A 13,620-nucleotide genomic window follows, 5' to 3' on the forward strand; every position below is an offset into this window, starting at 1 on the left:
CAACTAAAGAAAAATGACCGATCACCTTCAAAGGCACAACACTGAAGGAAGGTGGAGCACCGTGGAATGGTGGTGTCTGTGCACAAAGGTCAAACCCTGTTCATGTAGGTAAAGATGTCATACAAAAGAATCAAAACAAAGATAAATATATTTCCCGACAGACAAAAACAGATAATTCATCTCTGTGGTTTCTTAGTGAAAAAATTCTGCCTGTGTATCAATATCAGAAGCAAATGGACCCAGATAGAAGGTCTAAGTTCAAGAAGGATTGATAAAGAAATGGGTAAACATGTGGGCGACAATGAATAGTAACTGTAGAAAACAGCAATAATAATACCTTGTGGGGTTAAAATTATAGAATTAAATTATTTTAACAGCAGCTAGAATAAATGGGATCACTTTATACTGTGAAAAGTTTCAATTCTGCATCCAATAATATGATAGTGAAGTGAAAATTTCACTTCAAAATAGTGAAGTGAAAAATTGAACATCAAAGAGAAATAGATAAATTCATCATCATGACTCTAGATATACAATAATCTGTTAAACTTTTCTTTTTGCCTTTTACTCTGTTATGTTGGGCAATTGAAATCATTTTTTAAAAATCTATTAGGAACAACTTCCATCTTATTAAAAAAAATTATTTGATACACTATTTTTAATGACTGCATAGAATTCTCATCCATAAATGTATAGTTGCTCATTTAACCCAACCATCCTCAATTTTTTATATTTAATTTGTTTTCAGTATCTTTCTACTAATATTATTATGAACATCTACTAGTATTATTATGAACTTCTTTTTTTAAAGATTTTATTTATTTATCTTTAGAGGGGAAGGGAAAGGAAGAAGGAGAGAAATATCAATGTATGGTTGCCTCTCGTGAGTCCCTTGCTGGGAATTGGCCTGCAACCCAGGCATGTGCCCTGACTGGGAATCAAACTGTGATCATGTGGTTTGCAGGCCCACGCTCAATCCACTGAGCTACACCAGCCAGGCTGAACATCTTTATAGATAAGTTTTTGTGGATATCTATGAATGTTTCTTTGAGATAAATTCTTATGGTATCCAAATATATACACATTTTTAAGCCTTTACCAAATGGCTCTCCAGAAATCTGTTGTTTTCATTTCTGACAGCAGTATGTGAGTGTGTGTCCATATCTTTGTGTGTTCATCAGTGCTGCACCTTGTCATTAAAGTTATTTTATTTATTTGATGCTAAAAAAAATCTTATTTTAATTTGTATTTCCTTCATTACTAGTGAGAGTAAACATTTTTCATGGATTTTAAAAAAACCCCAAATGGTTGTTTTATATTTATTGCTATTAGATATTTAGTTTACTGTTTAAGTTTTTCTGTAACTAAGTAATCAGATAACCAAATTCAGTGAGAATCAGACAGTTATTGACTCAGTGAAATTCTGGGTAAATACTAGTGTGAGGTTCACCACATCCATGCATAGGCTTTGAGGTACCATGATTAAAAAGTCCTTTTCAGTGACTTCTAGGTTTATGGCTATTCTATAGAAATGAGGCAGCCGAATGAATAATTTCTAGATAATAGGCTGTGGCTGTGATGTGGCTAATTTTTATAACCTTCCCTGGGTGTGAGAAGAGTCTCGCTGCCTCAGATTCTCTCGGGCCTGCTCTTCTGAAGTGACACCAAGCTCTCTGGAGTCTCAGGGCTGTTCCCTGTAGTCATCAACGCTTTGTCTTTTTTAAACTAAGTCATTTTCTTAAAAGATCTTACTGAGTTTTAATTTTACCATATTGACTGTTTAGTTTGAATGTCAGAGTTTGGGACCAACATGCCCTCAACAAAAATGTTAGCATATTACAGAGATTTTTAATTTTCTATTTTTTGTTTCTAGAAACAATTAAATTTTATATGACAGAGATGATTATTCAGCCATCTGAGAGAAATTTTCCCATCATACCAAGGTACAATAGCAAATTAAATTCTGTAATTTCAATGTATGAAAAGATAGGTACAATTGATTATTTGGGAGTTCATTTTTAAATAAAAAATGAACCTTCCTTTATTTGGAAAGGTTAATTAGACCAAACCACACATGTAAAATATTTGAGGATTTATTTATGGTTTACTTACATAATGTCATAGACAGATATGCTCATATAAATTTAACCTACAAAGGTTTTTGTGCTTCTTTCTATGTGCCCAATATCCGAGGTCTTATAATCTAATCATCAAAAGGTTTTTGAATAATTATTTCTGGTTGTAATTTAATTAAAAATTTGAAACATGGGTAAGTTTTAAAATGACTCCCGTGTTTTTAAAAGAAGTGATACTTAGGCACTAAATCCATTAGTGTGTCCTTTCTTTGAATCTGTTTAGTTTGCAAACAAAAGTTAACTATAGGATGTCTTTTAGTTCATTATTGATGTGTCAAATTATGCCATTCTGAATATAACTTTGACCTTTATTCTCCTATAAGTATTTTGATTCTGTAGCTAAGATCCGATACTTTGAGGGGAGGCAAATGGAGATATTAAAGATAATACTAGCTAATGTTTGGGAAGAAACATCTCACCTTTAAAAAATTAAAACAGTGAAAACTTAGTTGTTCACTGTTTAATGTGTCTCAGCACAGAAGAAATATTGATTTTTCTAACATACTATTTTTTATTCAGTTAGGTTGGGGTGGAAAATGTACTAAGGATTGGAACACAGGATACAGGACGACTAGAGCGAACACAAACGCACTAGAATACATTAAGATGCACATGAGCGCAGATTGCGAAGGAATGGGCAGCGCATAGAGGAGGCTGGGTGCACTGGCCTCTGCCTTTTAGGGGCCCTGTGGGTATTTCTGGCTCATTTTGCCAGTTAGAGTTATTATGAGAGGCACATTGTGAAAACTGATTTCTGTTCAAACAGGTCTCAGTTTGTACAGAGCATTATCGCCCAGTGTCTGACGGAACTCTCCTCTGCTAGAAGCACTTTTAGATTCATTATTCAAGGTCATGAGGGCAGAACGTATATCTTGGTAAGAAATTATTTCACCTAGCTTTTTGTTACCCTAGTGATCCAGGGTCTTGTAATTTTTTTTAGTTTTTGTCATTCTTTTTTTTAAAATATTTTTTTTATTTATTTTTAGGGAGTGGAGAAGGGAGGGAGAAAGAGAGCAAGAGAAACATCAATATGTGGTTGCTTCTCGCAGGTCCCCAACTAGGGACCTGGCCTGAAACCGAGGCATGTGCCCTGACTGGGAATCAAACCAGTGACTTTTTGGTTTGCAGGCCAGCAGCCACACCAGCCTGGGCTGCCATTCTTTTTACTTAATTCTCAGGTCTAGAAAACAGTTGATCAAAAAATGAAATTTTAATGTCAGTTTAATTCATGAATCAAACTCCCTTAATTTAATAGCAAATGACCCCATGCCTTGATGTGCTAGGTGCTAGGGATATAGAAATAAAACCTTCTCTGTAGAAGCACAAAATAAAGTCTTTCACTGTCTGTCTCTCACTTTTTTCTATTTGATGCATTCTGTATTTTCTGTTTGTTCTGTCGTGAGAACACTTAACAAAGAACCTACTGGCTTCGCAGATTTTGAAGTGCACAACACAGTGCTGTTAATTATAGGCACGGTATTGTGCAGCAGATCTCAGAATTTACTCACTTTGCCCAACTGAAACTTTATACTCTCTGATTAGCATCTCCTTATTTCTCCGTCTCCCAACCCCTGGCAACAACCATTCTACTCTACTTCTGTTAGACTATTTGAGATTCCTTGTACAAATGGGATCATGCAGTATTTGTCCTTCTGTGTCTGGCTTGTTTCACATAGCATAATGGCTTCCAGGTTCATCCATGTGGTTGCATATTAAAAATTTCCCTTCTTTTTAAAGACTGGATAATATTCCCTTACTGATTTGTGCCCCATTCTCTTTATCTGTTCCCTGATGGACATTCAGACTGTTCCTACACCGTGGCTTTTGTAAGTAGTACTGCAGAGAGCATGGGATTGCAGCTGTCTCTTCAAGACCCTCGATTCCACACTGATGCTTGAGAAGTAGTGCCCAGTTTTAGAGGAGAGGCTCTGGCAGTTGCCGGAATCATCCCCTACCTGCATCACAAGCATCTAGTATTACTCTGTTTTTGTTAAAAATACTGTTCTGCAGAAAAGAATTTGGGACATTTATGTGAAAATCCAAGAATCAGGGCCAAGACTCTTCTCTGCCTCTTACCTGTTTTATTCCACCAGTAAGCAAATATTGAGCACTTGGTGATTGAAAGGCACTGTTCCAGGTGCTCAAGGTAAAACAAAAATGCCTTTAAGGAACTCGAAATGTAACATGGAAACAAGGCAGTCAAAAGGAGGGAGGGGGTTGAGATTATTATTATGTGTGGCTTTGTAGCTGGTCATTCATGATGGCAGCCCCATGCTTCTGTAATTCTAGATAATGTCTGTCAAAAGCTGAACTATTTTCTGAATGAAGTTGATACTAAGTATAACTCATAGTCATAGTCTGGAATCAATTTTAATTTTTTTATTGCAAGGTTTTCAACTTAAAAATCATGAGTGGGAACTTTTTAGACCTATTGTAATATATATTTAGTTTTTTAAAATTTCTTATTTTATAAAAGTAATACATTCTGGGTCTGGCTGGTGTAGCTCAGTGGATTGAGCATGGGCCTGTGAACCCCAGGATCGCAGTTCAATTCCCAGTCAGCACACATGCCTGGGTTGCAGGCCAGTTCCCAGTGGGGGACTCATGAGAGGCAACCATACATTGGTATCTCTCTCCTTCCCTTCCCCTCTAAAGATAAATAAATAAAATCTTAAAAAGTAATACATTCTAGAAACACATTCAGACAACATGAAGAACATCAAAGAAGTGCTAGTGGCCCCATCTTGTCCCCTCTTGTCCCCTCCTTTCCCCTCTTGTCCTACTCCATCGTACTGTTTGAAGGTAAACTTTATTAACAGTCTGATGTATGGACTTTGGCACCTTTTCCCTATCTATATACAGCTGTATGTACATACCCACAGGTATTTGCTAGTTTGTAAAAAAAAAAGAAAACAAAAAAAAACCAGAATCATGTGATTAACATTTCTCTTGAACATGTTTCTGTAACTCAATAGTTTATCACGAGGGTTGACAGCATTACAATTCGAGTTTTTTAAAGGCTGATAAGTATCATCTTCCAAAAGAGTTGTGCTAGTCCCTTGTAGTAGACATGCCTGTGCCCCACCCAGATCCCCTCTCCTTGGCCAGTGTACCCTTCCCCAGCTGCCCAGAGTGCTGGCTGCTAATGGCTCACAGCTGCTCTCTTCTCCAGAGACTCGCCCTAACCTAACAGATGCTTGACCAGGGGGTTTCCTGTCTTCCACTCACCCCCCACCCTGGCCTGGCATCTCACCGCAAATGATTTGATCCTGAGATACAAAAAGCCGGGGTTGCCTGTCTCTCAAAATGGGGCAAAATGTAGGTTCGGGTTCCCTCTGGGATTGGGCTGATCCTGATCCGGACTGCAGCTGAGTTCGCATCCTTGCCTGGCTTCTTGGTCTGCCTTATCCTGCTGACATTAGTCCCTTTCTCCCGAGAGTAGTCCCAGCTGAATCACATGCATCCAAGTCTCCAGACACACTTCAGCCAGCAGTGAATGAGAATACCTGTCCAAGGTCCTTTTCTGAACTGGGGGTTACGATCTTTTTGTATTTGCTAATCTGGTGAGTGAAAAAGGATGGCACACAAATTTTGCATTTTCTTACTACTAGCTATATCAGCATTTTTATATGTTTATCACTTCTTTTAATTGTTTGTCTGTGTTTCTATTGGGCTGTATTTCTAGGAGTGCTACACATTATAGATACTAACTTTGTTACAGATATATTGAATACTTTCCAGTTGATTGCCTTTTTTCTTTTTTTAACACTGCTCTACTGAGGTTATACTTGGAAAGATTTACCTTCCTTAAAAATTATATACATGATTCTCGTATATATTTTTCTGATATTTTCATAGTTTTGTATTTGTTTTTGCGGGTTTTTTGAGTGGTGATATGAGACATGGGTAAGGTGGTGTTATCCTTATACTTGACCTTTTCTCTCCATTTCTTTAGCTTTGGCTTTTAAACTCAGACAGTTTGGTGATGGAATCTTTGGGAAACCCCCAAAGTGTCAAACAGTTTCCCTTGCTGGAAGATGTGTCGAAGGCAGGCTTCGGCTCTGCTTGGGATGCCGTCAAGGTCCTCTACCAGCCGTGCATCAAAAACAGGAATGAAATGTAAGTCGTGCTTTTGTTTTCTCGGTACATATTGTGTTGTAGTTTCTTTTTACCATGTTGCTGTTCCAAAATTAGTGAATGAAATGGCACTGTACCACTTCCCTACTTGAAGCCTCCTGGAGTCGTGCTCCTAAGTGTTATGCTCTCAAAGTAGATTGAATTATTACAGATGATTCACGCTAATGTGCAAAAAGCTTGTTCCGACTGAAAACAATTGGTCTTTTTCTTGTCATCTCAGCTGTCTGTACATATGGCTACAGTACTAAATCAGGCTCAACAACTATGAATATTTACTGATAAGCACTTCTAGGCTTTCGGGTTACAATAGTAAACAAAGCATAGTTCCTGCCTCCTGAGGTTGTCATTCTAACAGAGGGGAAGACAGGTTATAAACAAGAGACGAAAAAAATCAAAGACTAATGTGACTCTTACTGTGAACCCAGCACCAACCAACTAAGGGCTTCTGGCTCATTTAAACCTGACAGCACTTCTGCGGGGTAGGTACTGTTATCACCCCCACTTAGATGTAAGGACACTGAGGCGCGGAAGTTAATATAACACTGAGTGAGATGTAAAGCTGGGTGAGGAAGTTGAGGAGTGGTGTTATGGGGGTAGGAGTGTTGTCATTTTATCTTGAAAAGTCAAAGATGGTTCCTGAGATTAAGATGATACTTAGAATACTTGAAGGAAGTTAGGGAATGAGCCATATCTGAGGGAAGAACATGCCAGCAGGGGAAATAGAAAATGTTCTTAATTAAACAGATTGGAAGTTTATACTTGTCCAGTACTCTTAAAATGGGTTTGATCAAATTTGTACTAAGAACAGAAAGTCCCACACTTTTTCTGGGAAGTAAATAAATTTTTTGAAATTATTGCTTGTCTTGTCTTTTCTGAATTATGCAAGCAGTATAATTCATAAAATATTCAAACAATAGAGACAAACATGGAGTAAAATATAGAAGTCCTCTGTTATTTCTCTTTTCAAAAGTAAAAAGCATGCTGAATATTCTTCTACTCCTTTTGTATTGTCTTGTATTTTACCATAATTTGTGTGATACGTGTGTTTTTTTACACTTAAAAAATTGTGTTGTGGAGATTCTTTCCATGCCAGTGCTTGGCATTCTGTGAAATGGATGTGCTATAAATGATTTAATCATTTTTCTGTTAATAGATACTTGGGCTGTTACTTTTTAAAACTGCACTGTGTGTGTTGTGCATTTGTTGTGTGACTAGTGTACTGTTTTTGTAATAAGGGTTTCTAGAAGTAGAATTGCTGAGTCAAAGGGCGGGGCATTTCAAATTTTGATAGATATCAAATTGATTTGCAAAAAGACATTACAAATCTATATTCCCACCTGAAGCTTCTATAAGTGGGAATTTCCTTTTTCCTGAACCATTTGCATATTCTTCCATTGCCCTGAACCCTCACCCAAAGTGCCATTTACATGTTTGCCATGCCAGTCTAAATGAAATACGTTCACTTGACTATCCTTGTTTTCATCGAAGCATGATCAGAGAACATGGCTTATGTGTGTTGATGCTTTTCGGACTTTGCTGAACCAGTGTGTGTGTGTGTGTGTGTGTGTGTGTGTGTGTATTCTAATACATAGTAAACTTGTAAGCTGTCATTGGTTATACTCTCTTTTGACTAATGTGGGTATATACGTATGTCTGTATGCCAAGTTTATTAAAACCTTTTATATTCATCTTTTTTATTTATTTAAAATGTGAATGTTTCAGAAGAGTGTGTTAAATCTCACTATAATTGTGGAAAAAATTATTTTCTTCTGGTTTTGATATCAGTTTTTGCATTATATATGGAGTGGGAAAAGTAGGCCTACAGTTATCCATATGGACAGTAATATAGTAATAAATAATAATACAAGAATAAACTCTATTTTGTGTAGTCACATCTGTAAACCTACTTTTGTCTACCCCTGTATTTTGAAGCTCTGTTATTAGGTACATTAAGATTTGTTACATGACAACTTGACTAATTCCGTATGTTAAAAATAAGAGAGATTTGACATTTTCCTTTAATTGTAACTTGTTTGTTAATATTGCTATATTTACTTTCTTATATTAATTGATTGTTATATCTGTTTTCATTTCTCTATTTTCTGCAATTGTGTGCTGTTTTATTATAGGTGTATATCTTGTTACCACATATCTTGTAAAGTGCGTGTAGCTGGACATTTGAAACTCCAGTGTGAGAGTCTGACTGTTAACGGTGTACACAGTTAGTTCATATTTATTGCATTTATTGATATAGTTGACGTTAGTCTGCTGTCTTTTACATTGGTTGCCTTCTCTGGGCCGTTTCTTTCCTCTGATGATTTGGAAATAAATATTACCTATTTCAAAGTGATTTTTAGTGGTTAACCTTAGATGTTTAACTTATATACTTGGTTATTTCTTTTAGTATTCATCTCTTCTCCAGAACAAGAAAAGACTCTTCAGTGGGTTTCACATCTCTTGTCTCACTCCCCGCCTTGCGTACCAGCTCCCCTGTGTTGAGACCATCTGTAATCTGATGATGGTGGTTGTTTCTTCTTAAAGAAAGACCAAGGCAAAGCCCTACCACCCCTGTGCTCACATCTTGCTTACACTATGCATTATGGCCATAAATTAGTTCATATTTTTACTGTGTAAGTCTATTTCCGTAAACATATTTGTGGGTTATTTGATGTTTTAAAATATTTTGAAGTAATATTTTATTGTATGTAGGTTTTTGCAATTTTTTTCATTCAATAAATATCCTTTATTCCATTGTTTGATTTGAAAAAGTATACTCTTTAATAGTTTATTTAAACTTGGGCTGTAGTCGGTCCTTAAATATAAGAAAATCTGTTTTACCTACTTTTTGTCTCTGAAAACCTTTAGAATTTTCTCTTTATCTTTGGTTTTCTAGATTTTATACAGGTGCATCTAAACATAAATGTTTTTTCAAATTTTTCTTTTATGTCATAGTATATCCTTTTTACAGATGTAATATTCTCTCAGTATCTATGAGAGTAATAATTTTACTTAAAGTCTTTTGTTTTCTCTATTAACTTTCTCCTGGGTGTTGATGCCTCTTTTTGAAAAGAGATGTTGGGTTTGGTACTTCACAGTGTTGCTTTTCCCAGTGTTTAATGACTTCAATTCCTGCTAGAATCCCTACACTAGTGTGTAAAGTCCATGTGAGCCAGGACCTTGTCTGTCTTGTTCATTACTACATCTAGGTGAGTTCTTGTAGAACTACTCAGAACATACAATTTATGTTTACAGTTAACAAAACATTTGTTTAATGAACTGTATCTGTCTTTCTGCTTATCTTTGTGTTTGATAATTACTGTTCATCTATTCGAGACTGTGTGTTCTTGTTACCACGGCTTGCCTTTGTGCATTTGTGAAAGAGAACACAAAGGATATAGGATGTGCCAGTATGTCTTTTGACAGCTTTTGGGTTTTAAGAAAAAGCAAGTGGTAGTGGATTCAGTTATGGTGGTGAACCTTGTGTTCATTATTATGAAGAATCTCTACTCTGCCTTTCTTGAGGAGTGTTACAAGAATGAACCTGTCTCACTGGTTCATTCATTCCTAACAGATCGCTGTGACATAGGAAATATGACTGTTATGGGCTGTGTTTCTCTGTATTTGATTATTGGAATTTGTTTTAACTCCATATGTCTTGGGGACAAGTTGACATCCAGTAAAGGAGTTTGAGTACTTTTGTTTGCCTATTTTATGTAACTACTTTTGTTGTGCTTTTCCTCCTCCTACTGCATGATTCTGTGCCCCCCGAAGGTAGAAAGGGAATTTTGCCAAATTGTGTAAGAATCCTGTGAGTTATTTACTTCTGTTTTCTAAGGAAGTTAGTTTCTTTCTTTTGGGCCATGACCGAGCAAGCCGTATTCTCCCTGGCATATTTTTGGCACATGGGATGGTGCAATAGCTATTTTAGTCCGATTGACAAGAATTTTTTCTAGTGGAAATATGGATTGCCAGATGGCAGTCTAAAAGAGGAAAATAGCAAATGTAACTATGGCTTTATTTCCTTGAGCACACACAAAAAAGTAGTGAGTAATATTTTAAGAATGTTTTTTCTTTCAAGCAATAGACACATGTTTCTTAACATTTTGAGGTCTATTTTTTAATCTCACTTCCCCTCGCCCACAATTACCCTACAACTCACATTCTTTAGTTTGCATATCAGAGTTCAGATACTAAATATTAACTTTTTAGCTTTTGAGTTTAAGTTAACTTCTGCAGCTTAATTCTGCTAACTCATCAATTCACCTGTGGCCTCATTTCCTCGATCAGGGTTAGGGGGCTGAATTTTCCACAGAGGGGACATTGGCAATGTCTTCAGACATTTTTGGTTGTCACAACTTGGGGAGAGGACTAATAGCATCTGGTAGGTAAAGCCATGGAAGCTCTTAATCATTATACAATGTGTTGGAGAGCGCCTACAACAAAGAATTATCCAGCCCAAAATGCCAATAAGGCCAAAGTAGAGAAAACCTGATTTACATTATCTCCTAAAATCAAGCCGTGTCTATCTTATCCTTCAGGGTGTCATAGCCCGCACTTTCTTTGAAATTGTATTTAGGCCAATGGATAAAAGAAATCTTATTTGGAAAGATAAGAGCCAAAATCTCTATAATCTACATGTTAACTTTGTTAAAAATATAATGTAAACATTTGTTGTTATACTTTTTTTAGGAGAATGTGAAGAATAGGTTTATTTTTATTAAATGATGAATTTGATAGGAATCAATGTTTTTGTTCTCATATTATCAAGAGAAAAGTACTTAGGGGAATGTAGTCATTAAGTGTAAATAAGTGTTTTTTTTTAAGACTAAATTGAATTATCTTCATTGCATAAGTTACACGTGTTCTAGTATTTTGCAGGTTGTTCTTCCCACCTTTTTCAAAAGATAGCCAATTGAAGGATCCAGAGAATTTGAACACAGAAAAACAAATCTGTATTCTACTATTATTAGCATTTTTTGCAAAATATATTGAGAAAGGAAATGTTGATATGTTATATTTACACCTAATTTTCATGGAATTTAGAGATTCTCTTTTATAAAACTAACTGGGTTTCTCTCTGTTGACTATATATAGGTAATTATTGCTTCTAAAATGGAAGTGTTATTTTTGCCTTGAGACAGTCATTATTATTGCTTTTTCTAATAAAATAAAAACAAATATATGAGGTAGGTCCAGAAGGTATGCAGCCATGAAGTATGAAAAATAGAGACATTTATTGAAGAAGATACAAGATACAACAAACATTGTACACAGGACAATGTCACTGCAGTCCCCTTCAAAGTAGGCCTCACACAGTTCTCCCAATCACCATCAGCTGCCCTGTTGTATTCTCCTGAATCTCATCAATTGTCTGAAATCTCTTCTCTTTCAAAGGTGATTTCAGTTTTGGGAAAAGCCAGAAGTTGCAGGGGGCCAAATCTGGGCTGTAGGGAGCCTGGGTAATTTGATGTTTCATCAAAAAACTCTGCATGAGACATGATCTATGAGTGTCACATCATTGTCATGATGAAGCTGTCAGTCATCAGTTGCCCATAGCTGTGCCTTCTGAATCATCCAAATAATTTTCATGGAGGAATGTTCAAGCTAAATGCAAAATGTGATGCAAATTCATTGCTCTACTTGCTTAGTAATTTTGAGTGTGGTGGCCACACAGTACACATGCTCACTCAATGGTGTCAATCACCCCTACTGACTAATACAGTGAAGTCGTCATTATTCACATATGCACATTCCAGTCCACTCTCCTTGGCTGCCAAGTTGCATCATTATGGCACAAACCATTCTTGTTATATTAACAATGGCTGGACTTTTTCCAGACAGACCTCATAAACCACATCCATATATATTTCATATGTATAAAGTAGTATTAGTGCTTGTTTTTATTTATGAAATTGTATTTTCTTTTTATTTCTTTATTTTAGCATGAAAATTGAAATTCTGTTTATTTATTGTGGTAAAAACTGCATTAACATAATATTTACCATCTTAACCATTTTTTAAGTTTACAGTTCAGCAATGTTAAGCATATTTACGTTGCTGTAAAAGATCTCCAGAACTTTTTCATCTTACAAATCTGAAACTCTACTCATTAAACACAACTCTTTTTTTCCACTTTCCCCAGTCTGTCTTAGGCACCATTCTGTTTTTTGTTTTCATGAGTTCAACTGCATTAGGCCAGTAGGGCTACCAAAATATTATGGACAGGATAGCCTAAACATTAACAGAAATTTGTTTTCTCAGAGTTCTCGAGGCTAGAAGTCCAAGATCAAAGTTCTGTCATGATTGATTTCTTCCTGACTTACAGATGGCTGCCTTCTTGCTGTAACTTCACAAGGCCTGTCTTTGCTCATGTTTGGGAGGAGAGAGAATCTTATGTCTCTTTCTCTTCTGATAAAGACAGCAGTCTTATCAGACTAGGGTTCCATTCTTATGACTTCATTTAACTTAAGTACTTCATTAAGGGACCTGTCTTCAAATACAGTCTCATTGGGGATTACAGTCCTACCTCTATTTATATTTAATATGTGAATTTTGTAAGGACATAAGTCAGTTTATAACATTGACTTTTTAGATATTTCTCATAAGTGGAATTATGTAGTATTTGTCTTTTCATGACTGGTTCATTTTGCTTAGCATAATGTCCTTAAGTTCATCCATGTTGTAGCATGTGGCAAGATTGGTTTGTACTACAAAATTATATATATATGAGGTCTGTCCAGAAAAAGTCCAGCCATTGTAAATGTGACAAGAATGGTTTGTACTACATCTTTTTAACCTGGCATCCAAGGAGAGAGGACTGGAATGCACGTGCATGAAGAATGACGACTTCACTGTACTAGTCAGTGGGGGTGGTAGATGACATTGAGTGAGCATGTGTACTGTGTGGCCCTCACATTCAAAATGCTTGAGTGAGTAGAGCAGCGAAACTGCATCAGATTTAGCATTAAGCTTGAATATTGCTCCATGGAAACTAATCAGATGATTCAGCAGGCTTTCAGGGATGATGCAATGAGTGCAGCACAGATAAGAGTGTGGTACAATCTCTTCAAACATGGTGGAGAATCTGTTGAAAGTGATCCGTGTTCTGGAACCTACAACAAGCAGAATACCTGAGAATGTTGAACATGGATGGGCTGCAATGAACAAAGACCCATGACTGACATTGTAAGAACTAGAAGCTGATCTGAGGATTCCAAAAATTAGAGTCTGAGATTTTCACTCAGGATCTTGTCAAGAAACATATTGTGGCAAAATTCATTCCACTGCATCTGCTACCAGAGCAGAAGGAACATTGTGCTGCAGTTACTAATGACTTGATGCAAACCAC

At 36.3% G+C, this 13,620-nt stretch overlaps 1 protein-coding gene across 3 annotated transcripts in view; it reads left to right on the forward strand.

The window, feature by feature from the left end:
• The window catches only part of UBE3D (ubiquitin protein ligase E3D), a 141,538-nt gene that overhangs the window by 33,081 nt on the left and 94,837 nt on the right, over window positions 1-13,620 (forward strand). For all 3 annotated transcript variants that reach the window (XM_037039378.1, XM_037039376.1, XM_037039377.1), the window contains exons 6-8: window positions 1,874-1,943; window positions 2,902-3,010; window positions 6,091-6,254. In XM_037039378.1, coding sequence (XP_036895273.1) covers window positions 1,874-1,943; window positions 2,902-3,010; window positions 6,091-6,254 — 343 coding nt within the window. The remainder of the gene's footprint in view (window positions 1-1,873; window positions 1,944-2,901; window positions 3,011-6,090; window positions 6,255-13,620) is intronic.

The sequence above is a fragment of the Sturnira hondurensis genome, unplaced genomic scaffold (genome assembly GCF_014824575.4).
Source record: "Sturnira hondurensis isolate 20B ecotype Veracruz unplaced genomic scaffold, ASM1482457v3 Scaffold0025370, whole genome shotgun sequence".
Lineage (NCBI taxonomy): Eukaryota > Metazoa > Chordata > Mammalia > Chiroptera > Phyllostomidae > Sturnira > Sturnira hondurensis.